The sequence below is a fragment of the Acomys minous genome, assembly GCF_964271855.1.
Source record: "Acomys minous genome assembly, chromosome: 2".
Classification (NCBI taxonomy): domain Eukaryota; kingdom Metazoa; phylum Chordata; class Mammalia; order Rodentia; family Muridae; genus Acomys; species Acomys minous.
This window is the reverse complement of record NC_140484.1, coordinates 136,747,173-136,771,330: the sequence shown is the minus strand read 5'-3', so window position 1 is coordinate 136,771,330 and position 24,158 is coordinate 136,747,173. Positions and strand designations below refer to the sequence as shown.

General features: G+C 47.5%; 1 protein-coding gene and 1 long non-coding RNA gene across 3 annotated transcripts; one reads left to right on the top strand and one right to left on the bottom strand.

Annotated features, from left to right (window-relative positions):
• Nucleotides 1-4,150: 4,150 nt before the first annotated feature.
• Nucleotides 4,151-15,041, bottom strand: CCKBR (cholecystokinin B receptor). The gene is made up of 5 exons (XM_084772016.1): nt 14,782-15,041; nt 6,779-7,030; nt 6,368-6,617; nt 5,877-6,049; nt 4,151-5,663 (listed from the first exon to the last, which is right to left on the bottom strand). The coding sequence occupies exons 1-5, from the start codon at nt 14,930-14,932 to the stop codon at nt 5,131-5,133; spliced, it is 1,359 nt and encodes a 452-aa protein (XP_084628142.1). The 5' UTR covers nt 14,933-15,041; the 3' UTR covers nt 4,151-5,130.
• LOC311592057 lies at nt 14,133-23,127 on the top strand. 2 transcript variants are annotated; one of them, XR_014777275.1, is made up of 3 exons: nt 14,133-14,567; nt 16,028-16,157; nt 23,012-23,127. It is a non-coding gene; the product is annotated as an uncharacterized lncRNA (long non-coding RNA). The 2 variants fall into 2 exon arrangements; XR_014777276.1 differs by lacking the exon at nt 23,012-23,127 and adding an exon at nt 17,159-17,795.
• Nucleotides 23,128-24,158: the final 1,031 nt, after the last annotated feature.

The window sequence follows — 24,158 nt, the reverse complement described above, 5'->3', positions numbered from 1 at the left end:
GAATGAGTTCCAGGACAGCCAAGGCTACACAAAGAAATGTAGTCTTGAAAAGCAAACAAACAAACAAACAAACAAGCGAGAAAATTTTGTTTGGCTCACAGTTGTTAAGGTGTTGTCCCATTAATTAAACTGGAGAGCCACTAAACAGTCCCACTCCCATCGAGTTTAGGCTGTGCAGGAGCAGTAAATCATGGTGGGAGGCATGTGGTATAGCATTCCAAAATCCCCATATAGATACACCTCCAAAGACCTGAAGACTTCCAACTAAGCCCCTTCTCCTTAACATGTTTAGGTTGGGGGCTGGGGCAGTTAGAAGATAGAGGCAGATTTTCCCGTAACAGGTTCTAGGCTGAGGGGGAGACAGCTCAGTCGATAAAGTACTTGCTGTGCAAATGTGAGGATCTGGGCTAGATCCCTAGAACCAACATTTTAAAACCCAGGCACAGAAGTGAACACTTTCAGGCCCATCCTTAAAGAGATGTGAGGACAGCTGCCTCCCTATGGTGCTCTGGCTAGCCTACAATTCAAAGTCAGTGAGAGACCCTGTCTCAGAAAAACAAGGTGGGTGGCTCCTGGGGAAAGACATCTGAGGTTGACCCATCTCTACACGCTAGCACACACGATATACAGGCGCACACACACATACACACATGCAGTCACATGTACATGTGGACCCACAGCCATGTGAACTTAAGTACAGACACACACAGTTTTCCTCACCTATACCTCCCTCCCCTGTACATACTTTTCACCACTTCCTAATATGATAAAGCCGGACACTATGGCTTTATTTAATCCTTGGGCATTTGGGAGGTCACTCCAGATCAAAATGACAGACTGTCCATCTGTAGAGGGCTGGATTTTTGGTGATATTTCCCCCTCTGGGTCACAGAGTAATTTCATGTTCAACACTTACGTTGTGAGCCATTTCTTTTTTGTTTGTTTGTTTTTCTTTTGCTTTATTTTTTGTTGTTGTATGCCATTCCAGGCTCACTATATTACTTCATTTGAAGTGATATTATGGATGTAATCATTCCTGTTGGACAGTTGTGACTGAAACTCTCTGAGATAACTTGAAGAAAATCACATTGTTTTTTTGGTTTTTTTGGACAGGGTCTCACTGTGTAGCCTTGACTATCCTATAACTGACTTTGTAGAGCAAGCTGGCCTTGAACTCACAGAGATCTGTCTGCCTCTGGCTCTGGTGTTGAGATTAAAGATGTGCGCCACCATGCCCCACTTCACACCACACAGGTTGGCTAGTGCTTCATGGCTTGAAGAATCCAAGCCCCGTGACAAAGAAGGAAGGCTTTGGGGTCAGGTACCTAAGTTCAGTTCTGGCCTCTCTTCTAGATGCGGAGGCTTATATAACTCCCTGAAGCTTCTCCAGCTCCTCTTTCCTCACTGTTGAAAGAGGAGAAATGCTCTGTGGAAGGGTCTTGGGAAGATATCAAGGAATCTGTCTAAAGGCCTGTCACAGAGCACCGGGAAGTATCAGATTTCCCCAGCACCTCTTCTGTCACCTGGCTCTGTCATCTTCCTGTTGTATCATCCTGTTTCCAGCCCAAGAGAGAAATGAGGCAGGCACACAAATAACTGTCAGGAGAGACAAGCCTTCTAGAGTGACCAAGCAGGGGCTCATGGGAGACACTAGGCAGACAAGCCTTCTAGAGTGACCAAGCAAGGGACTCATGGGAGATACTGAGCAGTCAAGCCTTCTAGAGTGACCAAGCAAGGGACTCATGGGAGATACTGAGCAGTCAAGCCTTCTAGAGTGACCAAGCAGGGGTTCATGGGAGACACTGAGCAGACAAGCCTTCTAGAGTGACCAAGCAGGGGACTCATAGGAGATACTGAGCAGTCAAGCCTTCTAGAGTGACCAAGCAGGGGGCTCATGGGAGACACTGAGCAGACAAGCCTTCTAGAGTGACCAAGCAGGGGACTCATGGGAGATACTGAGCAGTCAAGCCTTCTAGAGTGACCAAGCAGAGGACTCATGGGAGATACTGAGCAGACAAGCCTTCTAGAGTGACCAAGCAGGGGCTCATGGGAAATACTGAGCAGACAAATCTTCTAGAGTGACCAAGCAGAGGCCCATGGGGACAGTGACATTGATTCTGCACCAGACATGATTTGCCAAGTTGCAACAAACACCAAACGCATGGGAGGTGCGAGGGACTTCACATCTGATGACAGGAGAGTGCACAGACTGGGACGATGGAGGCATGCGTGTTCTGTGAGTGAAAGGGTTTCAGCATGCGCAGTGCTGTTTCTCAGGCTATGCCCTGTACTTGGTTCAAGGTTAAGCCTGGTTACAGAACTTAGGTTCACACTGGAGCTCAAAGAGGCTACAATCAGTCCTCCCTTCCCCCAGCTCCTCCCCCCTCCCCCCCCCTCAGGAGCCAATGCCTTCCAGGCAGAGAAGCCGCCCTCATCACCCCTTTAGAAGAGCAGCCTGTTTCTGCTCCCATGGAAAAGCTGGCCTGAGAGTAAAGCCTAATATCTCCCTCCAGCTCCTCAGGCCAGCTGGGATTCTATTTTTAAATAGCACGGTCTTAAGTTGACAGCTTGGAACGCCTTCTCCTTCATTTTCTTCCTTCCCCCAGCCTTTCACAGCCCAGAATCCAGGAGAAGTGATGGTTGGGAACGACCCTGTAATGGTAAACAGAGGGCTGTTGTCTGTTTTCACTGCTCTTCCCTCTGTCCAGCCTTTTTCCCGCGTGGATGGTAGACAAGGCTAGTGAAATGTTCATTCCAGAGCTCCTTGCTTGTACAGACTTTTTCCCCAAGGTACTGGGTCAGGAACCTAGCAATTTTATATATCCACTAACTTTGTCTTTTTTTTTCTTTAGTAAAGGCATCAAAATTTTGTATACCTCATGTCTCATAAAACTTGGGTCTACCTGCTTCCACCTGAGAGTTTATATCAGTATTGTTTGTTGTTGTTGTTGTTTTGTTGTTTTTTTTACAGATTTAAAAATTTATTCTTCAAACATTTCCTACACAAATACAGTGTATTTAGAGTCTATTTACCACAAAGTCCTCCTGGGCTCTTCTATCTCAACACTCAGCATGGAGAAGGAAGGGCTCATGAGGTACCAGACCCTAGCTGAGGAGCTATTAGTGGTTATTTCTTATTTTAAAGTGATTAAATATTGCCATGTGGTATGGTGCATGTGTGAGTGCAGGTACACAAGCCACAGTGCATAGGTGAAGGCCAGAGGACAACTTTGAGGAGTCAATTCTCTCCTCCCATCAACAGACCCAGGGACTGAACTCATTGAACTCAGGTTATTAGGTGAGTAGGAGGTATTTTTACTTGCTGGGCCATCGCTGGCCCACTAAAATTATTTCTATTTTCCCCTAAATTAAATTAAGACTTTTTCTTTTTGTTTTGTTTTTTTTTCTGTGTGCTAGAGAGTTTTATGTCAACTTGATGAAAGCTAAAGTCATCTGAGAAGAGGGACCCTCAATTAAGAAAATGCCTCCATAAGACGTGGCTATATATAAGCATTTTCTTAATTAGGGCTATATATAAGCATTTTCTTAATTAGGGATTCATATGGGAGAGGCCCCAGCTCACTGTGCGTGGGGCCATCCCTGGTCCTGGGTTCTATAAGAAAGCTGGTTGAGCAAGCCATGGAGAGCAAGCCAGTAAGCAGCACACCTCCATGGCCTCTGCATCAGCTCTTGCCTCCAGGTTCCTGCTCTGTTTGAGTTCCTGCCGGATTTTCTTTGATAATGGGCTAGGATGTGGAAGTGTAAGCGAAATATACCTTTCCTCCCAAACTTGCTTTTGGTCATGGTGTCTCATGACAGCACTAGTAACCCTGACTAAGCATCAAAGATCTCTCCTCTCCCAATAGTTTGCCTCTGATTATCCTTGTCCGTCCTCCCCTCCCCTTCCTCTTCTTCTTCCTCCCCCACCTCTCTATGAAGTGGTGAAGTTGCTACTCTCTGTCTTTCTCTGGAGTTTTATGGTCAAAAGGGAAGTTGGGCTCTGAGACTTACACTGACCTCTAGTCCCACACCCCATCCCATCACCCCCGGGGTCTCTTTGTTGCTACATCTAGTGAACTGTTCAACTATTGTTTCTTGGCCAGTTTCTGACATTAAAGGAAATCAAGTATGTAATAAAAAGAGACCTCACTCTTTAATTAACTTCTATGTACCTGTTGCAGTCTGATGCTTGGCGTTTCAAACGCACATCGAATAACCTGAGTCTTATGCAGTCTTTCATCTTTTATCTTTTCATCAAAAGATTAACAACTGCTAACTTAGTACTTTAACAATGGCACCAAATGGGAGAATGTGCTCAGAAGCCATGAAGTGTCATGGATATCCCGTCTGCCACATTGAATCCCTGCTACCACATCACTGGAGGAGTATGAGTTGGTTCAAGATGAGAATCCAAAACAGATTCGGTTACCCCTATCTATTGTCATAACAAGGGCTTTTGCACAAGGTTGGACACAGGGGTTGAGTCGTCATGGGAGCAAATAGATGAAGAAACTTCATGTAAGCCGCACCTGCTCGCCTGCCTGCCGAAGCTCAGGAAGTCCAGGAGGATGCTAGGTCTGGTGAGGGAGGAGGGGCAGGAGGGAGGGGGACTTTCCGCAGTCTCTAATGGAAAGGGATGAGGGGACTTTTCAGTCCTGAATGATCCGGCGCAGTTCAGGAAGGCATGTGATTAGGCCGGTTGATATTTCAGTGCTGCGTATGGAAGGCAATGATGAGGTCAAACAGGGGACAGCTTGCCGTGTCCTGAGTCAGTTCCGCACTAGGCTGTGGGCGCTATAGACTAGTGCCATTAACGGGCGCATGTGAGGAGCCAGTCGGTTTTGTCAGAGTTCCCCTTGTGTAGGGAAAATTCACTGCTACCGACAGACATTGTGTCCGTCTATGTAGTGGGGTCAGTGCCAGGTGTCCATATCAGAAGTATGCCTCCTTTCTTGTGTGATTCCTGTCTGTTTCAGGTGGGGGCAGCAAGGATACAATTTTTCTGAGTGTAGGGGTCTGCCATGGGGTCGGGTGTCCGCTTGGATTAATCAGTCTCGGTTTGTGTTTCTTATGTGTTTGGATGTGTCAGTTTAGGGATTATCTTGTGTCATCCTCCACTACCCCAACCCCTCAGCCAGGCCCCAGGGTGCTGATGGTGGTATAGCTTAGCTTGGACAGAGAAGCGATGGAGGGGGTAGGAGGATCCTCATCCGGAAGAGGCCGGGGGCGAGCTCGAGGTGGTCGTGGGCAACAGCGAGCACATGTATCCAGGCAGGCTTGGCGAAAGCGGCGGTGCATGAAACAGTAGACCAGGGGGTTGACACAGGCAGAGGCATAGCTCAGCAGGTGGATGAAAGAGATAGGGGCCCCAGAGAGCGCTCGGTGCGCTCCTAGGCTATCGAAGGCGCGCCACGTGTTGGCGCTGTACACAGGTAGCCAACACAGGAAGAACAGCATAACGATCACCAGCAGCATTCGCACCACGCGTTTCTTAGCCAGCAGCTTGGCCTGGTTAGGCCTAGGGCCAGGGCCTGGCCCAGGAGTGGGCGTGGTCAGTGTTGCCATTTCCAGTCTGGAACGTGGTAGTTGCACATAGCAGCCATCGCTGTCTTCCCCGGTCAGGCTGGTCTCAGGTCGGCAAGCCCCGTTCTGGTGGACAGGACCTAAGCACAGAGCACAGTGGGTATAACCAAAGCAGAAGGCAGACTTCCTCTTAAGCTGCAGCCCAACCTCTTCCCCAAGGAAGGGGCCCAAGCCCTTTCCCCACAGCTTTCACAGTGGGCTTCTGGCCTCCTTGCTAAGCTTCTTTTAGACCCACCCAAGTGAGGAGGTCATGTCCATCACCAAAGCCCCGCCCCCTCACGCTTTTCACCCACCTGGTGCTGCCCCACCAGGCAGGCCTCCCTGGTTTCGGACTCGGCTTTGGGTCTGGCTATCGTTGTCACCATCAAAGCGAAGCCCTAGGTAGAGCTCTCGAGAGATGAGCCCGTAGGCCACCGCCATAACCACACCCGGAATGAAGAACAAAAGCATTAGCAGCAGCACTGACCTGGAGACACAACACAGACCGATCACTGTCCCTTTGCAGACACTCACAGGAGAAGAAGAGGCAAAAACTTGAATGTCTAGTGAGGCAGGGGTAAAGTTTGGGGATTCCAACTGGGAAGGCCAAGAGACTGGTGAGGGGGCCCTAAATTGGAGTTCCAAATGCGGGAGTGCAGAAGGGGCTCGGTGAGAACATTCTTGGAGGAGCTGAAGGGCTGCTCTGGGTGGGAGGCGAGGGGGTGGGGTGGGGGCGCCTGAGCGTGTAAGCATCTGATGGAGATGGAAAAGGGACTTCCTAAAATAGGGAAGTGGGTGCCCTCACCATGTTTGCCGGACACGCGCACTGGGCCAGCGATGCACGCACTGCAGCACTCGAGGTCCCACTGGTTGCACCACCGTGTACACAGGGTAGGGTACCATAAGCAGTCCAGACAGCAGCCACGTGGCTAAGATCACCCTAGCTGCGTGAGAGCGTGTCTGCCACACTCGTGCTTGGAGTGGTCGGCAGATGGCGCTGTACCGCTCCAGGGCGATGGCCACCAGATTTAACGTGGACACACTCACTGATACCCCTAAACGACGGTAAAGGAAAGGATCATCTTGGGAGACACGCTCCCTGCATTCTCACCAGCACGATTTCCTCCACCCCCAAGAGGAAAAAAAAAAACTTTGTATTTATTGTCAAAGACTTTAGGGAGAGGGCGAAAGGGAAGATAGTGTTTGTCTCACCTACCCATGAGGTAGGAAACAGCCTTGCAGATGACTGTGCCGAAGATGAACGTGCCCATGAGGTTGGGCAGGAGTGTGAAGGGCATGCAAGCCACAGCCAGCAGGAGGTCGCTGACCGCCAGGGAGAGCAGGAAGGCGTTAGTGACAGTTCTCAGGCGCCGGCTCAGTCCCAGGACCACAATGATGAGCACATTCCCTCCAACGCTCATAAGAAAGATCACAGCATAGAGGGTGACTCGAACGGCCAGCTCCAGTTCTGGGTAGAAAAGAGAGGTGGCTGTAGGAGAATCTGAGCCCCATTTGTTTAGACCACATATCCCACTTCACTCCCAAAACAAAATATCCAGCTAGGTCCTGACACCTTGAGAGCACTCTCTAATCTCCAGGGACAACGTAGTCAGTAAACGACGACGACGATGACGACGATGATGATGACGACAACGACGACGACGATGACAACGATGGCAGTAAATGCTTTATCGTCAAACATGCTGAGGCTTAGTTGAGTTGGTCCAACCCTACTCTTCCTTAGAAAAGTTCATCTCTCATTATGGTTGGTTCCATGCTTGCTTTTCTTTGTGAACACTTTAGGGAATCGCTGGTTGGATACTTATTCTTAAAGTCACTAATCTGGGGGCTGGAGAGATACCTCAGCAGTTAAGAGCACTGGTTGCTCTTCTAGAGGTCATAAGTTCAATTCCCAACAGCCATCTATAATGGGATCTGATGTCCTGCTCTGATGTGTGGATGTACATGCAGACAGAGCAGGGTACTTAGATACATAGAATCTTAAAAAAGAAATTTCTGACCATGTCCCTGGAGCTCCATGTACCCTTGACCATCCACACCCCTTAGAACCATGTTGGATCATATCTGTCCTCTCTAAAAACCAAAACAAAGCAAGAGAAAAGCAATCCACTCCTCTGTTCTACCTACAACCCCTCCTGCGGGACTGTCACCTCCTCTCAGTGCTGCTCCCACTCAAGCCTCTCGATGACTCAGTTTTTTGAGTGCATCATGAGCACTCGTGACTCTCTTCTTAAGCTGGTTTCTCAGCTTTGGGAAGAACACCTCCCCCTCCCCCCCCCCTTCCACCCCCATCACAAACTTATTCCCTAAATTTGCTAAATATCTATAAATCCCTCACCCACCAAGAATCAAACCGATTGCTACTGCTTTGGAAAGGCTATCCTGGACACCTCATTTGGAGCTAACTCCCACTTCTTTGACCCATGCATGTCCTATATTCCCCCCCCACTTATTAGAACCCTCTTTTTTTTTCTTTCTGGTTTGTACTTTGGTATTCTCCAAACATTAATTCTCACTCAGCAGACATTTGCAGAGAACACACCCTTTGTGTCATACACTGGGGACAAAGAGGTGACTATGACAAACTCCCTGCCATCTGAGAACTTACAGTAGAGAGGAAATCTGAGATGCTTCAACTGATAATTGCCACACAAGTGTGATAAGCAGTGAGGTTGAGAGATGTACAGGAAGCTGTGGGAGCCCCAGGAGAGATCAATGTTGCTGGGTGAGTCAGAAGAGATGGGAGGGTGACCCATTCATTTGTGTCATTGTCTATTTGGAGACAGACTCATCTTTGGACCTGTATTATAAGCATGCAAACCTGAACAAAATTGCATTGAATTGAAGTGGACTGAGTCATCCATACCCATAGCCTCAGTGTCAAGGAGATTGGCACTTGAAGAGAGGATGGACAAAGTCTTCTACACTGTGGGGTAGGAAGGGGCCAGAGATACACCCTTCTCTTCTTTAACTGCTAGCCCTCTTCTCTTTGCTGACTCTTGGTTTAGTTTCTAAACTGTTTTATGGTCTCATAACGATAACTAGCTTATTTGGAAGTTGTAGGACTCGAATAAGATTTATTTATTTATTTATTTATTTACTTACTTATTTACTTATTAGAAATCCTCGAACAGGAACCTGGAGAGCAGGCTTAAAGGTATAAAGAGCACTTCTGTGTCAGTTGGCTCACAACTGTTTGTAATTCCAGATCCTGGATTCTGGGAACCTGATGCACTATTTTGCTTGCACAAGTGTCATTTTTTGTCCTTGCATACAACACACACACACACACACACACACACACTACAATTATGGCTACTAAAATAAATCTTTAAAAAAGAATTCCTCAAACAGGACTTTGCAGTAACATTACTTGCTTAGATCTCTGAATACCTAAAATGTTTTGCCTCCTACAGCTGCTGTAGGCCCTGACATTCATAATACTATTTTTTCTCCTAATCAGATATCAGTCTAAATGCTTCTTTGCCCCTGCCTCTTCTATATTCCATCATGGCACCTCACTTTGTTTTAGTGTCTCTCTTTTCTCCCTGGGTATCTCAGGAGGGTCACATGTTAAAGGATCTTGGTGCACCAATAGCATTTGACAGGCTGGTTTCTGTGCAGCACTCTTGCTGTTGAATGTGTACTTTTCAAGCGCTCTTCCTCTTCCTCCTCCTCCTCCTCCTTCTTCTTTTCTCTCTCTCTCTCTCTCTCTCTCTCTCTCTCTCTCTCTCTCTCTCTCTCTCTGATACTGTTTCTTTATATAGACCCTGTGTAGATCAGGCTGGCTTTGAACTCAGAGAGATCCTACTGCTTCTACTTCCCAAGTACTGAGATTAAGGACTTATGCCACCACGCCTGGATCAAGTTATGGTTTTTCCCCAAAGGGAAAGGTTATGAAAGGTTTATGTGTGACAAATTTGAGGGGTGTGTGTGTGTGTGTGTGTGTGTGTGCTTTCAAGGACAAAATAGAAACTCTGGAAGGGAAGTCTTTGTTACAGAAGCCCTTGAAGCCAGGAAAAAAAAAAAAAAGAGCAGGTGGCATTAAAAAAAAAATTCTTTGTTTTTATCAAGTCCACTTACTTCTGTCTTTACCCAACGTAACCTGTTTAATTTCCCCATCTTTTTCACACCCTTTGGATCTTTCTGCAACCAATTCCTAGTGTAATTACCACAGTTCAGGCTGGTGTCACATTTTGAACTACACAAGCACTAAGAAACTCACGTCTTCCTCACACCTCCATCTGGTACGCTCACACCTGTGCCCCTGAGCTTGGCTAGTGGTTACCCCAAAAAATGAAGCTAGGCTTCTCCTTTATAAAGTTCTTTTTTTCTTTTTTCTTTTTTTTTTTTTTTTTTTTGTTTTTTGAGACAGGGCTTCTCTGTGCAACCTTGGCTGTCCTAGACTTACTTTATAGACCAGACTGGCCTCAAACCTACAGCAATCCACCTGCCTCTGCCTCCCTGAGTGCTGGGATTAAAGGCGTGTGCCAGCACACCCACCTATGAAGTTCTTAATGTACTTGGAATTTTCTGAAAACAAGAGGATAAAGTCACAGCAAGTGTGACAAGCAAGTGTCTAGCGAATGTGTGTGAATGTGTAGTGTGTGTGTGTGAACACGTACTTGAGTGTGCATGTGAGCACTGTGAGAGAGTGTGTGAAATTGCGTGTGTTGGTGTATGACTATATGCATTAGTGTGGTGTGTGTGTGTGTGTGTGTGTGTGTGTGTGTGTGTGTGTTTGTGTGTGTGATCATCCAGATGACGGCAGAAAAGTGTGAGTACAAGAATCAAGACAATAATCCAAAACAAGTAATAGATACGAACTGAGGACGTGCTTCAGCTGGTAGAGAGCTTACAGAGCATGCCCAAAGCCGGAAGGGTTGGTCCCCTGCACCCCCTAAATCAAGTGTGGTGGAACATGCTTGGAATCCCAGGGATTGGAGGCAGGAGGAGGATCAGCTGTTCAAAACCAGCATAGGGCACATGAATGACAGCCTATCTAGAAACAAAACAAACAGGCTCTTCTAAGAAAGACTTTACAGAGACTGAAGCAGCCAGGGCCTTCCCCCCTGGTGTGCTGGACCTGCTTACTCATCAACAGAGATGGCAGTGCGGTACTCATGTCAGCCTTCTGCGGTGAGCATGCGTAGTGCTCAGCTGGCTGAGGACAATAACTGGGTGCGAGGGAGACATCCAAGCATCAGTGGCACTGAGCAAGGAAGCAGAGGCTGAGCTGGTAACAGCAGAGTGTTGAGTAGCGCTTTAGTGTTTGAGAACACGTAGGTGAAGTTAACCCTTACTTCTTTGTGAGATGACTGGGGAAAGGTAGCATCTCCATGTCTAACGGTAATAGCACACTGACTATAGGCTGTGCTTAAGTTTAAAGAGCAGCAGAGTCACGGTGATGACTTTGGAATAAGCGAAGACAATAGCCAAGACTAAGACACACCTTAGTCTGTAGGTGACATCTTCAGGAATCATGGGTTATATGCAGAGCTCTGTATGTGAATCAGGGGGCGGGGGAGGGGGAATCAAGTGATGGTGGCCCTGACAGAGGAGGTGGTAGTAATATCCAGGACATTTGAGTATAAATGTCAGATGTTAACACATTTAACTCAGTTAACATGTTAATCTTGATTGTGTGAAATAGCTAAGAATCTGAGTGATCATAGAGTCTCAGTTGAAAATAGCTGGGTACTTATGAATGATACTCTATGGTTTTCTGGGTAATATCTGGAGAATGTTTATTTTAGTATATATATGAGAGCTCTATATATCTGCATGTATGCCTGTAAGCCAGAAGACGGCATCAGATCGTGTTACAGATGGTTGTGAGCCACCATGTGGTTGCTGAGAATTGAACTCAGGACCTCCTGAAGAGCAGACAGTGCTCTTAACCCTTGAGGCACCATTCCAGCCCTGGAGAAGGTTTACTTAAAGCAGTCATGGGGAGCTGGTATTTTGTAGGTAATAATAAGCCTAGCATGTGATAGACAAATAACTTCTAAATGAGTGTGGACAATACTAATGTGGGTGTTGGTGTCGGCCATTTTATTGTGGACAGCGTCTGAGCTAATGGTAAAGGCACAGGTTTGTCTGACATTAGAGTGCACAGCATCCTAATTTTTCTTGGTAGCGTTGTAGTGAGCCCAGTTGACATATGCATCTGTGGGGTTATTCTTCTAGGGAGACTGGCCAACAACAGTCTTTGCGTGTGGTTTCTGAGCACCTGGGCAACAACCTGGTGTGTGCAAGCAACAACCTCCAGATAAATAAGACTGGTCCTTGTACGTGGGCTCTGAATCACCATACATCTTGCTTCTTCAGGGACCCTTGCTCTACAGGCTGCCCTCCTTAGTATCAGAACCTTTAAACCTCTTTCTTGATCTTTCTCTAATTTTAAACATCCAGGGTGTAGCAAATCTGTCGTCCTTGCTATGCTAGGGGCTAATGCAGAAACATTGTTTGAACCCACCATTTTGAGGTCAGCCTGAGCAAAACAAATTCTGTTTTTTTAAAAGGTAATGCTTTGCTACATCCCTACCTTTCCTCAACCCCATAGGATTTCTACCACTGTCCTATTGTTTTTCTCCCTCACACCCCTACTTCGTGGATTTTTTTGCCTAACTACTGTTGTTCACTCCTTGCAATCCCTTCCCTGAGGCCCAGTCCTCCACCTTCTGAGTCAGGTCTTGGTGTCCACATCTCCTCCTAAGAACTAGTTATGGTGTGTGAGCACCGCCAGTGAGGCTGCTTTGTTCATCTCTGACTCATCACAGCAACATTTGGTCTCACTTACTCTACCTCCGTCAAAACTCTTTCCTCGCATTCTGCAAAGACACAGCTACTGTTCTGTTTCATTTGAATCTCTTCGTGGAATCTCCCCCTCTGCGTTGCTCTTAAATACCAGGCTTCTGTAGGATCCCTGTTCTCATTTTATATATATATATAATATATATTTATATATATAATATATATATAAATATATATATAAACAAACTTGCCTATTCCTATGGTTCCCAGTACTCCTTCTAGGTGAAGACTTTTCAAGTCTATATTTTCAGCTCAGACCTCCAAGGTAAGTGTCAGATCTCTGGATCCAACAGCTTTGGTGAGTAACCATCATTATTTGAACTCTTCGAGTTCCAAACTGAGTTTATAATAATCCCCTCTTCCAAAACTACTTCTGTTCCTTTGTTACTGGGAACAGGACCCAGGGTCTTGCAGTTGCTAGGCAAGTGTTCTACCATGAAGTGCATACCCAGCCCCTCCCTGATTGTCTTCCTCATGATGTGCCACCTACATCCTTTTAATTTCCCAAACCAGAGGCTGGATTCCATCCCTTGACCTCGCCCACCCTCTCTGCTTCTAAATCAATCTTCAGGCTCTGTTGATTTCATTTCCAGGAGTGGCTCTCAGATCCGTCCACTTCTCTGCATCCCTACCGCCAGCACCTCCTTCTAGGCTAGCATCATCTTTCAGCCAGATCTGTGTAACGTAATAGCTTTCGAAAGTACCCTGCGTCCCATCTCATGCACCCATCCAGTCTCAAAGCCATGCAACGAATCCTGGCAGCACTGCCGCATCCTTCAGTGGATCCCAGTGCCTCAGGATAAACTCTTTAGCAAGGGCTATAAAGTGCTCCATAAATAGTCCAGGCTGGTCCAGCCTGAGTGTTATTATGTACCTTTAGTGTACATGTTCCAGCCATTCAAAAACTATGTTGTACTCAATAAATGTGGTATGCCTTAAACTTGGAGCTTTTTGGACAGAATGTCTTTGCCTAAGACACGTCGTGCTTCTTGTATCTGTTGTATTTTTCTACTTCAACATATATCCCGCTACCCAGAAAGCCAGTCCTAATTCCCAAGGGTAGGGCAGGCTGGAGATAACCCCTCTTGTATATTCACCATCTTTCTCCTCTTTGAGCCGCTGTTCCTAGCTTGTTTCCCCTATAAACTCAGAGCTCCATGAGGTAGGGTTGTGTCAGTTTTGTTAAACTCGGATCCTTGTTGCCTAGCACAGTTTCTGGTTCAATAAATATTTCCTGAATGAAAGAATCTAAGTGACAGTGGGTAACAGCCAAACCCAGAAAGCATGGACTGTTTTATGGGGTAAGTAAATATGTAGATTACAATTTATTCCAATGCTTACTTCTTGAACATAGACTCTAACTCCTTTCCTTTCTGTTTAATGAACCCAAGCTCCCAGGTTCCAACCTCAGTGAGATTGTCAGACCCCCCAGCTCCTTTGGGTGTCCATATTCCAATCAGACCCTTTTGTGGGACTTCCAGGCTGTGATTTTCCCAGTGATCTCTGTCCCTGTGTAGTTGGCTGCAGAGTGATGGGACTGCAGACTGTGTCTAGTTCTTTCTGGTTGTCCCCAACACTTAGCCTAACAAACAGTCCTTAAACATTACATGTAAATATGAGTACGGGAAGGGGAGAATGCGTTGTAAGATGCCCATTGACGCAATGAAGATGTTAGCTGATGGGAGGGGTGAGAGTCGCTTTGAAGACAGGATGAGTGAAAGCAGTGGGGAGGGAAGGTGATGACACAAAAGGATGGGGTGACCGATGCCAGGGGAAGCTGGCTCTTGGAAGGGACTCTGGGACCATCAGAGATCCAGAGAAGGCATGGGGGGAGATGAAGGACTTGGCTCTGGGAGCGGAGGAGTTTGGGGACAGATGAAAACAAGAAAGGCAGCATCCTTTAGTGCGGGCAAAATTTAGATTTGAGAATCTTTTCTTGGGAAGGCTGAGTTTGGGTGGGAGACGATTACAGCTCTGGTCTCCCATGCAGGCAGTCCCGGCTGGCCCTCCTCACCCAGCCTCCTTCTTTTTGCCTTTCTTTCACCTGTTCCGGGTCTCCAGTGCTGGCTCTGGATGTTAAAGGAAAAGAGTGCTAGACCTGCTGGCAAGAAGAGGTCTTTGCTTTCCAGCTGTGTGGGGCTGAGCCTGGGGACGACCAGAAGTCGTGGGTACGGCAGAGCAAGTATGGGGTCAGGGGCCCAGATGGTGTGAAGGTGTGATGGAGTTATACGAGCTTGGGGGACACAGTGTGTGGAGAGGTGGGACCTGTGTGGAAGCTGAGGAAGTGCTACCAGGGAAAGCTATGGGCAGTTGACAGTGTAAAGGTCGGGTTCTCCATTAGTACTATGGAGTGCAATGAGAAGGGCTTAGGGAGGCACCCACCTCTGGTCCCGGTTCCGCGGATACGAGGGGGCTCGCAGCTGAGGTTGCCGGCGTTACTGCTGTTGAGAACGGGGACATCCGGGCGACACAAAGAAGACCCTGGGCCGGGTCCGGGTCCCTGCACACTGCGGTTCAGCTTGAGCAGATCCATGGCTCCCGTGAAGTGCCCCTCAGCTCCGCCAAGAGGGCTCCAGCACCGGTTCCACCTGCTCCCACAGCGCTGGTGGCTCAGGCTTCCGCCCACCACATCGCCCGCCCCCCTTGGTTCCCGCCCCCTGCCCTGGCCCCTACCCCTCTACTTCCCTAACAGCCGTCCCTGGGTTCCAGCCGGTCCCAGGCTCTGGGCGGCTTTTGTCCCACCAGGTGACACTTGGCGCGCCTCCTCCGCTCCAGAGTTCCGCGCGCGCGCTCCTGGGTGACTGCTCTCCAGGCTCGCCCCCGCGCTAGGTTCTCCAGTCTTCTCTTGGAGACGTCTTTTCTGCCCACCTCTCATACCAATGCCCCCAGTTCTGGAAATTCGTGTGTGTGTGTGTGTGTGTGTGTGTGTGTGTGTGTGTGTGTGTGTGTGTGTGTGTATGTGTGTGTGTGTGTGTTGTACACACGGGCGCCTGTGCGCCTGCCTGAGGAAGGGGATGGCATGATGGAGGCGGGGGGGGGGGGGGCGGAGTGAGTAGCTGCTGTGGGGTCAAGTATCGTTTGTGATTTAGAAAACTTGGAGGTGGCAGTGGTGATCCGGTTCCACCCCAGGGTCCCCAGCTAAAGAGCAGGTGCCTTAGCCTGCCTGGAGCTGCAGTTACGGTGCTCTGCCGCATTGGCTGCAGTGACCACCACAGTATCAATTACCTTAGCTCCTTACAGTTCTTTTGTGAGGGCTTAAGTAGCAGTAGCTTCTTCTGCCTTGGCACACTCCATCTCCTATCTGAAACCCAAAACCCAGGCTTCTGCTTCCAAGAGGGTCCCAGAAGGCTGCTGTTGCTCACACGAAGACTGTACAAGGGAAACGGCTACCTCGAGTTAAGACTGCAGTGGGGGCATTGAGAGTGGCCAGAAATCAAAGAAAGAGCTGCACTAAATGGACTGAGTTGAGATGTAGTAGGGTTCTAGTCCTGGCCCTGACCCAGGCGAAAGATAGGAAGGAAGCAGGCAGCTTGGTCATCTCCCTTGTCTCTAGGCAGCGTCCACCCGCTGCCCCCCCCCCCGCGCCCCCCCCAAACCCAAACCTCTGATGCTCCCTGTTTGCCCTCAGCACTGGTGTAGAGTGTTGCATTCCCACGAGAGGAGGGTGGAAAAGGACTGGGTCACCGGGGTGTGACGGGAGAGGACAACGCTGAAGGTGCCTGTGGTGCGCAAGACGGCCGTGGACTCAGCTTCCTGAGGTAGGACAGGCCTCATCTACTGTTTCAGCCTTGTTTCTTCCACTTTCCTCCATTCCAAGGAGATTCCAGTATGGACTCCCAAAGTGGCTGTCAGAGGTGGGGCGGGGGTGGGGATGGGGTGGGGAGGGGCATCCATGGAGGAAGAGAGAATTAAGGGTTGGGTGGAGTCTGGACACATGGGGAATTCAGAATTGGTATCCTGTGACTGTTTTGGAAAGGCCCTGATCAGTCAGCACCGAGTTCATGAGGACCACAGCACTGGAAAGGGTTAAGCCTGGGATATCAGCACCCATTCCCTCCTGCTCCGCTGTCCCCCCCTTGCTCTTCTTCCCCCCTCCTGCTCCACTGTCCCCCCCCTTGCTCTTCTGAGAGCCCTGATTCAGAGGAACTTGATGTGCTGTTTGCTCAGCTCCGGCACAGGTGGTATCTCTGATAATCCGATGAGCTTTTCCCACATTGGATGGTGGTAGCACTGAGCACTGAGGAACAAGGGGACAAAGGAAACGCAGGGCGGGGGTGGCAGGAGATGGAAATAGATGCCGATTGCGTTCACTTACCGAGCAAACTATGTATCCAGGTATCAATTGTGGGACTGTGTGCCATTTTCCCATGCAGTCAGTCTGTCCCTAAAGAGCTCCCACTATAAGGGGGATTTTACCCAATGAGCCCAGAGATTGGAACACACAGTCCTACGTACAACCATTAAGATGTACACATTGAAAAAAATGTAGGAATCAGGGCGGGAGAGATGGTTCAGCTCTTAAGAGCACTTGCTGCCCTTACAGGACCTGGGCTTGGGTCCCAGCACTGGCTAGGTGATTCTCAACTCCAGTTTCAACAGATCCATTGCTTTCTTCTGGCCTTTGTGGATACCAAGCACTCAGGTGCTGTACACACATACATGTAGATAAAACATTCATAACACATAGACACATAAAAGCAAAAATAAAAAAAAGGAAACCTTAGAATTGTCCTAACTTGGCTATGCCCCTCTACCCCAGTAAGGGATGTTGTGACATGAAACTCAGACTCCTCAAAAAGAAACAATTCATTGCCTAGAAGATGGCTCTCAAGTATCAGTCCCCTTCAGAAGTTGTCAGCGCAGAGTACCAGCTCCTTCAAAATCACAAAGTCTTCCTGGGATATCCTGCATCCAGTGACTGATCAGCACAGAGGAACTTGCCCTGGGCTCCTTAGCCCCGAAGGACAGTCTGTTCACAGCACCCCAGCTCCTCCTTTGAGGTTGGCTGAGGACTCTGTTGGGTCTGAACTACTGCTCAGCCTCTCGATTTTCCCAGTGTGATTTTCATCTGCTCTTGCACAGGTGTAGACTTTGAGAGTACTCCTTAGGGACCGCCCTTCCCAGTAATCTCAGCTTTCGAGTCTGCTTCCTGGGGAATATAGCTCCATTGCTCCCACATTCAGTCACAAAGTCCTGTTGATTTTAGCTACTGAGTCATTCTGCTTGTGTCCAACAGTCTCTTGTGCTCCAGTCCCAGGCTCCCAGGATGGCGAGTGCACTTTGCTGGTGCCTCTTTACACCCATCCCTCTGTGATAGGTCCCGAGTCCTATGTTCAGAAAACTGTTTGAGTTATGCCGACCTACCTACCTTTGCCGTTAGGAGACAGGGATGGATCTATGAAGCTCTCATAGTTTGGCATCTACTGACTTCTTTAGGTGGCTCTGTAGTTTTTGTTTCTCCTGCTGTAGACACAGTGGTCTTCTTTAATGTGCTCCTCCCAGGACACCACCCAACTCACAAAACTCTTGACTCAAAATTTGTCCTGCCTATAAGATGTGCCTGGATAGAAGATGGAGCAGAGATTGAGGGAAGAATACCCAACCAATGGCTGGCTCAACTTGAGACCCCATGGCAGAGACCCAACCCCTGACACTATTAATGATACACTGCTATCCTTGCAGCCAAGGATTGTCTGAGAGGCTTCATCCAGCAGATAATGGAAACAGATGCAGAGACCCACAGCCAAACATTAGGCAGAACTCAGGGAGTCTTGTGGAAGAGTTAGGGGTTGAGGGAGCTGGAAAGTTTAAGGACACTACAAGAAGACCTAAAATAACCAACTAATGTGGGCCTGTGGGGGCTCATAGAGACTGAACCACCAACCAAAGAATAAACATGGACTGGTCCTAGGCCCCCTACACATATGAAGTTGATGGGCTGCTAGGTTCTCAAGTAGGTCCCTTAATAGTTGGAGCAGGGGCTGTGTCTGACTTGGACTCTGTTGCCTCCCTCTGTATCCTGTTTCCCTAGCAGGGCTGCTTTGTTTTGTCTCTGTGAAAGAGGAGGCACTTAGTCCTGATGTGATGTGATGTGCTAGAGTGGGTTGGTACTCAGGAGTGGGGGAGTGGGGTGGGGGGAAAAAGGAGCATGGGGGATGTAGGTGGGAGGGTGGGACTGGGGAGAGAAGAGGGAGTGGGGTTGTGATTGGGATATAAAATGAACAAATAAATTAATGAAGGAAAAAAGTGCCCTTTCCCAGCTTTTGCTTTTCCAGTCACATGGACTTTGCATATGCTTTCTGGAGTGTTCTCTTTTCCTTCAATACCCGTCTATCTAATCTGGTGTGTAAATATTTTTATTTCTTCAGATGATGGGATGAGATGAGAGTGGTACCTGAGCTTTATGAATATATGGCTTGGGCTGAGCCCAGAGTGTTTTTGTCTAAGTATTCTAGGACTAGGCCTGGAAGCTTTTAGCCTTTGCACAATCTAATCTTTGGCAAGCTCAGACCTTGAAGGCTTCAACTTCCACCCTCTGCCTGCTAACCTAGGCTGACAATGTTTTCGCTCTCCAAGACTTACTGCTAAGTAAGCTCACCCTTTCTAGTTCTTTCTGAGCTCTGTTTATTTGTTTTACTTTTGTTTTTAGAGACAAGGTTTTCCCATGTAGCCCTGGTTGTTCTGGAACTCACTCTGTAGGCTGGCTTTGAACTCAGATCACCTCTACTTCTGCCTTACAAGTGCTGAGGTTGAAGGCCTTGCCCAGCATTCTTTCTGAACTCTGGCTGGCTGGTTCAACTCAGCTATTCTGGCTCAGAACTCCTCTCCACACTAAATGATTCAAAATGGCCTCTCTTAGCTATTCAACGAATTGCTCTGATTGGAAAAATTGCCTCTGAACTCTACACACTGAGCTACATGACCTCAACTGAGCCGCATCATCTGCACTGAACTGTATTGCACTCTTAACCTCTACTGTATTGTCCTAACAAACTCTCTTGCTCTTTTTCTGCCCTGCTCTTAAGTAGCTTCTCTTTCCTTTCTGTTCTCCTGAGAGTTGGGTGAATCTTATCTCTGACTTATCTGTCATTTTTTTTCTATGATCCTTTTTGTCCACCTCCCAATTAGATTTCAGTGTTTGGGATTAAAAGTGTGCACTAAATTCCAGCCAGAGGGGTTAAAGGTATGTACTAAGGGTGTGTCTGTATTCCAGCTTAATCACACAGTCCTAGGTCTTTGGATGTGAATCTTTCCCAAAGCAGCCATGTTGCTGGATGGATTAAAATTCCTCTGTGTTCATGTAGATTAGGATTCTGCAGAGATATCTTCCTGACTGTCTTGGAGGGTGATTCCCCAATCACGTTCATCCTATGTATGACAGGCCATTGCAATTCCAGCCTATGAAGGCAGAGACAAGGGAGACCCACAGAAATCTGCCTAGTGAAACTAGGCATATGTTGTGAGTTCAGAGTTTGATTGAGAGACCTTGCCCCAAAGATCAAGGTTGAATGGCAACTAAAGTAAATCTCCAACATCAGCTTTGGGCACAGTCACACACACACACACACACACACACACACACACACACACACACTCAAAAAAAGTGTGGGCACATGCACACACTCGAACACCTGAACACACAAGTAAGCTTGATGATCTGGCATTCTATCCCTGGTACCCACAGAAAGAACCTAATCTATAAAATTGTCCTCTGATCTCTACATTTGTGTCATATCACAAACACTCCCCCAAACACACGTATCATACATACATGTGAACACTCAATAATAATGATAAATAAAATACAGTTAAAAAAAAAAAAAGAAAACGCAAACTGCCATATACCCCAGCTATACTGTCCAGGGCATATACCCAAATGACTCCATGTCCTACCACAAAAACTCTTGCACACCCATGTTTACTGCTGCATTAGTCAGAGCCACAAGAAAATGGATCATTCCTATATATTTATCAGATGAACGGATATTGAAATTGTAGTGCCAATACACAATGCTAGCAGTAAACACAAATGAAATTCGCAGTTAAGTTAATATTGTTGAAAAAATGTTGCACTAAGCCAACTAACCCAGAAAGACAAAAAAATTAGAATATTCTCTCATATGCAGATCCTAGCATATGATTTTTATATGTGGACATGTAAGTAGACATGTGTGCATAGGAGACCATGAGAGGAGAAGAGAAGTTAAGGAAGTGGAAGAGGCCAATGGCGCATATGACATGAGAGTGGAAAGGAGGCTGTACAAGGTTGGAAGGGGGAAGAGAGGGTCAGGAGACACAGGAGAAGAGGATGGTAGGAGAATTAACAAGAATAGTTCTTAAATGCCAAAATCAAACCTGATACTATGTATGTATGTATGCTCATTTAAAATTCCTCAAACAAAATAATAATAAATTCAAAAATAATATCGGGCCTAAGTTTATAGTTCTCAGTGAGATGAAAAGAATTCATCAAAAGTAACACGCCTGGGACATGGCTTCTCTTATCAGTTTTACTCAGTTATTTATTCAGAAAGGTCTCAGGGAGTCTTCTCTCACTTCCCTCTCACACCCTCTACCTGCAAGCACTCTATGTTCTGCCTCCCTACTTCCCGGGCAGTTTTTAGATCCAACTTCTACATTCTTTCTATGACTTTAATACACTATCATGTCCCATCTGAATTGGCCTCACCCCTTAACTTGCTGTGTCATGAGTTGTCACTGCCATCTTTATAAAACCCTGCTGTCTTCCCGGTGTAGCTGGTGAGGGTCTCCACGCACTTAACTGAAAGGTGCATCCCTTGTCTATAGCAACTGCAACAGACAAAGTGGCTTAAAGCCATTCATTTATTAGTTCACAGAACTGTTGGCCAGAAATCTGCCCAATGTGGCTGAATTCTCTGTTCAGGGTGTTACAAGCTATCATTTACACCAAAGTCTTTTCCAGAAAGTCAGGAAGGACTAGACGTCTCTGGTGTTTCGCTGGCTGCTGTAGGGTCACTGCTCTTAGCTAGACATCACCTTCAGGCCCTTGTTTCGTGCCCCCCTCCACTCTCCAGCTTGTAACAGCGGCTGTCATTTCTTCACAGGGTTCCCTGGCTTTACGCGCCGTCAGTAGTATGTTTAGTATGTTGAGAGGTTGGAGAGATGGCTCAGCGGGGTCAAGAGGGTTTATTGCTGTAGAGAACCACAGCTTATTTCTCAGCAGTTACACTCACTTTTGATAGAAGTACAGACTCGATCTCACTGGCAAGTGTAAAAGGGGATCAGCAGTGGAAGGCTGTAGCCAAGTTGTAAGCAACCAGATAGCAACTATATTCCTCCCCCCCCCCCCACCTGTGGTGGAGTGTGGCTTGATGGCCAGGATAGTGGCTATGCAAGGAAGAGACAGAGCAAGGCTTCCAGATGAAGGTGTTAGAGGGGAGGAGCAGGCCCCTCCCCTCCTGCCCACTGACTGGAGCTGTGAGGGCAAGCCACCTTTGATGCCCCACATGGAGGCAATGTGGGAGAGGTGTCAGGGTGACAGGAGGAAGAAGCCTGGATGTTCTTTACTCTGAAATGATATTTACCATCTTCAGTTCTTCTGCATAAGGAAAAAAAAAAAACCCTCCACCCTCTCAAGTCTCTCTCTCTTTTTTTTTTTTTTACTATTGCCATAGCAACCCAATAGAAATCTTAACTCATACAGTAGATTTGTGGTTTTGGTATGCTCAGGAGCTACAGACTGGTGTGTGTGTGTGAGAGAGAGAGACAGAGAGAGACAGAGAGAGACAGAGAGAGAGAGGGAGGGAGGGAGGGAGGGGGAGGAAGGGAAGGAGAGAGAGAGAGAGAGAGAGAGAGAGAGAGAGAGAGAGAGAGAGAGAGAATGTGTGTGGTGGGGATGTGTGCACACATGCCACAGCTCCGTGTGGAGGTCAGAGGACAATTCTAGGTGTCTGTCCCTGTCTTTACCTTGTTGGAGACAAGGTCTCTTGCTCGTTGTTCTCCAGTGCGCATACCAGGCAGCTAGCTGGCTCCCAAGCTTCTGAGGATTCTCCCTGTGTGCACCTCCCATCTGGAGTAGGAACACTGGGGCTGCAGATATGATCTGCTGAACTCTCAGCTTTGTGTGGATTCTTAGGATTTGAACTGAGGTCCTCGTGCCTACACAGCAAGCACTTTACTCATTGAGTCGTCACCCGACCCAAATATTAAGACAATAAAACCAAACCAACCAACCAAATACCACAAAACACAGGGACAAGGAACAAAGAAATGGGGTCTGGAATGTAAGCTAGGCACAGGGAAGGCACTGTGAGGAATGTGACAAAGCGTAATGTGAGTAACAGAGGGGTTGGTTCCAAAGGCTTTGGCTCTCCTAAGGGATAAAGGAAAGTGGACAGCACAATGAAATTCAGAGCTTCAAGAAGCAGAAGTATAGTGAGAGTGAGGAAACCCTGGTGAGTGCAGGTCCCAACCCGTGCAACAGGGGTTGTAAGAGGTTGAGATGCTTTGCAGGGAGTAAGGATGCTTAAGCACGGCCATAAAGGATCCGGAGAACTGATGTCTTCATAAGAGAAGGAGATGGGTACCGACCTGCCTCCCTTTCCTTCCCTCCTGCTCTCTGCATTCACAGGGATGAGCAAATGAGCACATGGGGCACAATGAGGAGGCAGGTGTTTGCAAAGCCAGCAATGACCATCGCAAAGAGCTGAATCTGCTGGTACCTAGACCTAAGACTTGCAGCTGAAGAATTGTAAATAAAATCTTATTCCTCTTATTTAAGCCACCCAGTCTGTAGTTTTCTGTTATGGCATATTCATTCTCTAATGGCTCCTCAGACCTTTTCCCATATGTGTGTGTGTGTGTGTGTGTGTGTGTGTGTGTGTGTGTGTGTGTGAGAGAGGGGGGGGGAGGGAGGGAGGGAGGGAGAGAGGGAGGGCAGAGAGACTTTTTGTGTATGTGTGTATGCATTTCTGTGGGCTCTGTCACGAGTGTGCCCTGGCATGGGTGTGGACGACCGTGGCCAGGTGTTAGTCTTCGTCTTTCACTGTGCTAGAGACAGGGGTTCTTCTTGTCTGTCACTGAATAGCTAGCTGGTCCACACGTTTCTGGGAATCCTGTGTCTTTGCACTGAATCTCGCGGCGAGCACGCTGTAATTGCAGATACGCATTGCTCTGTTGAGATGTGCATGAGTCCTGAGGATCCCAAAGTGGGGAGGGGGTGGGGGTGTTGGGGTGGGGTGGGGAATGCTTGTTTGATAGTCACTACCCACTGAGCCACCTCATCAGCCCTCTGCACTTCTTTCCTTACTTTTTTTCTATATTATTTGTTCCCTTACTCAGACCTTGGCTCTAAATGAAGGATCCTTCATACCTGGCTTCAGGAACTTCAAATTGCTGACAATATCTTTCCATCCTTTTAATAGAGGTTTAAGTTGTTTTCACTTTTATATTTTGATCCTATTCTTTCCCTCTCCCAACTCCTCCCAGAACTTAAATACTCCCCTTTCCACCCAACTTCATGTTTTTTTTTATCCTTCTCTCAAAAAATAAAAAATAAAAAACCAAATCAAAACAAAGAAGAAGAAGAACAACAACAAAAAGCCAAACCAAACCAACAAACAAAAGCACATAAAAAAAACATGGAGTTCATTTTGTTGACTAACTTACCCCTGAGCTTGGGGCTTGCTCTGGAGTATGCTTGATATACCCATTTCATTGAAGAAAACAGGTTTTTCTCTCTCCCAGCAGGTAGCTTCCTAGTTAGAAGTGGGGCTCTG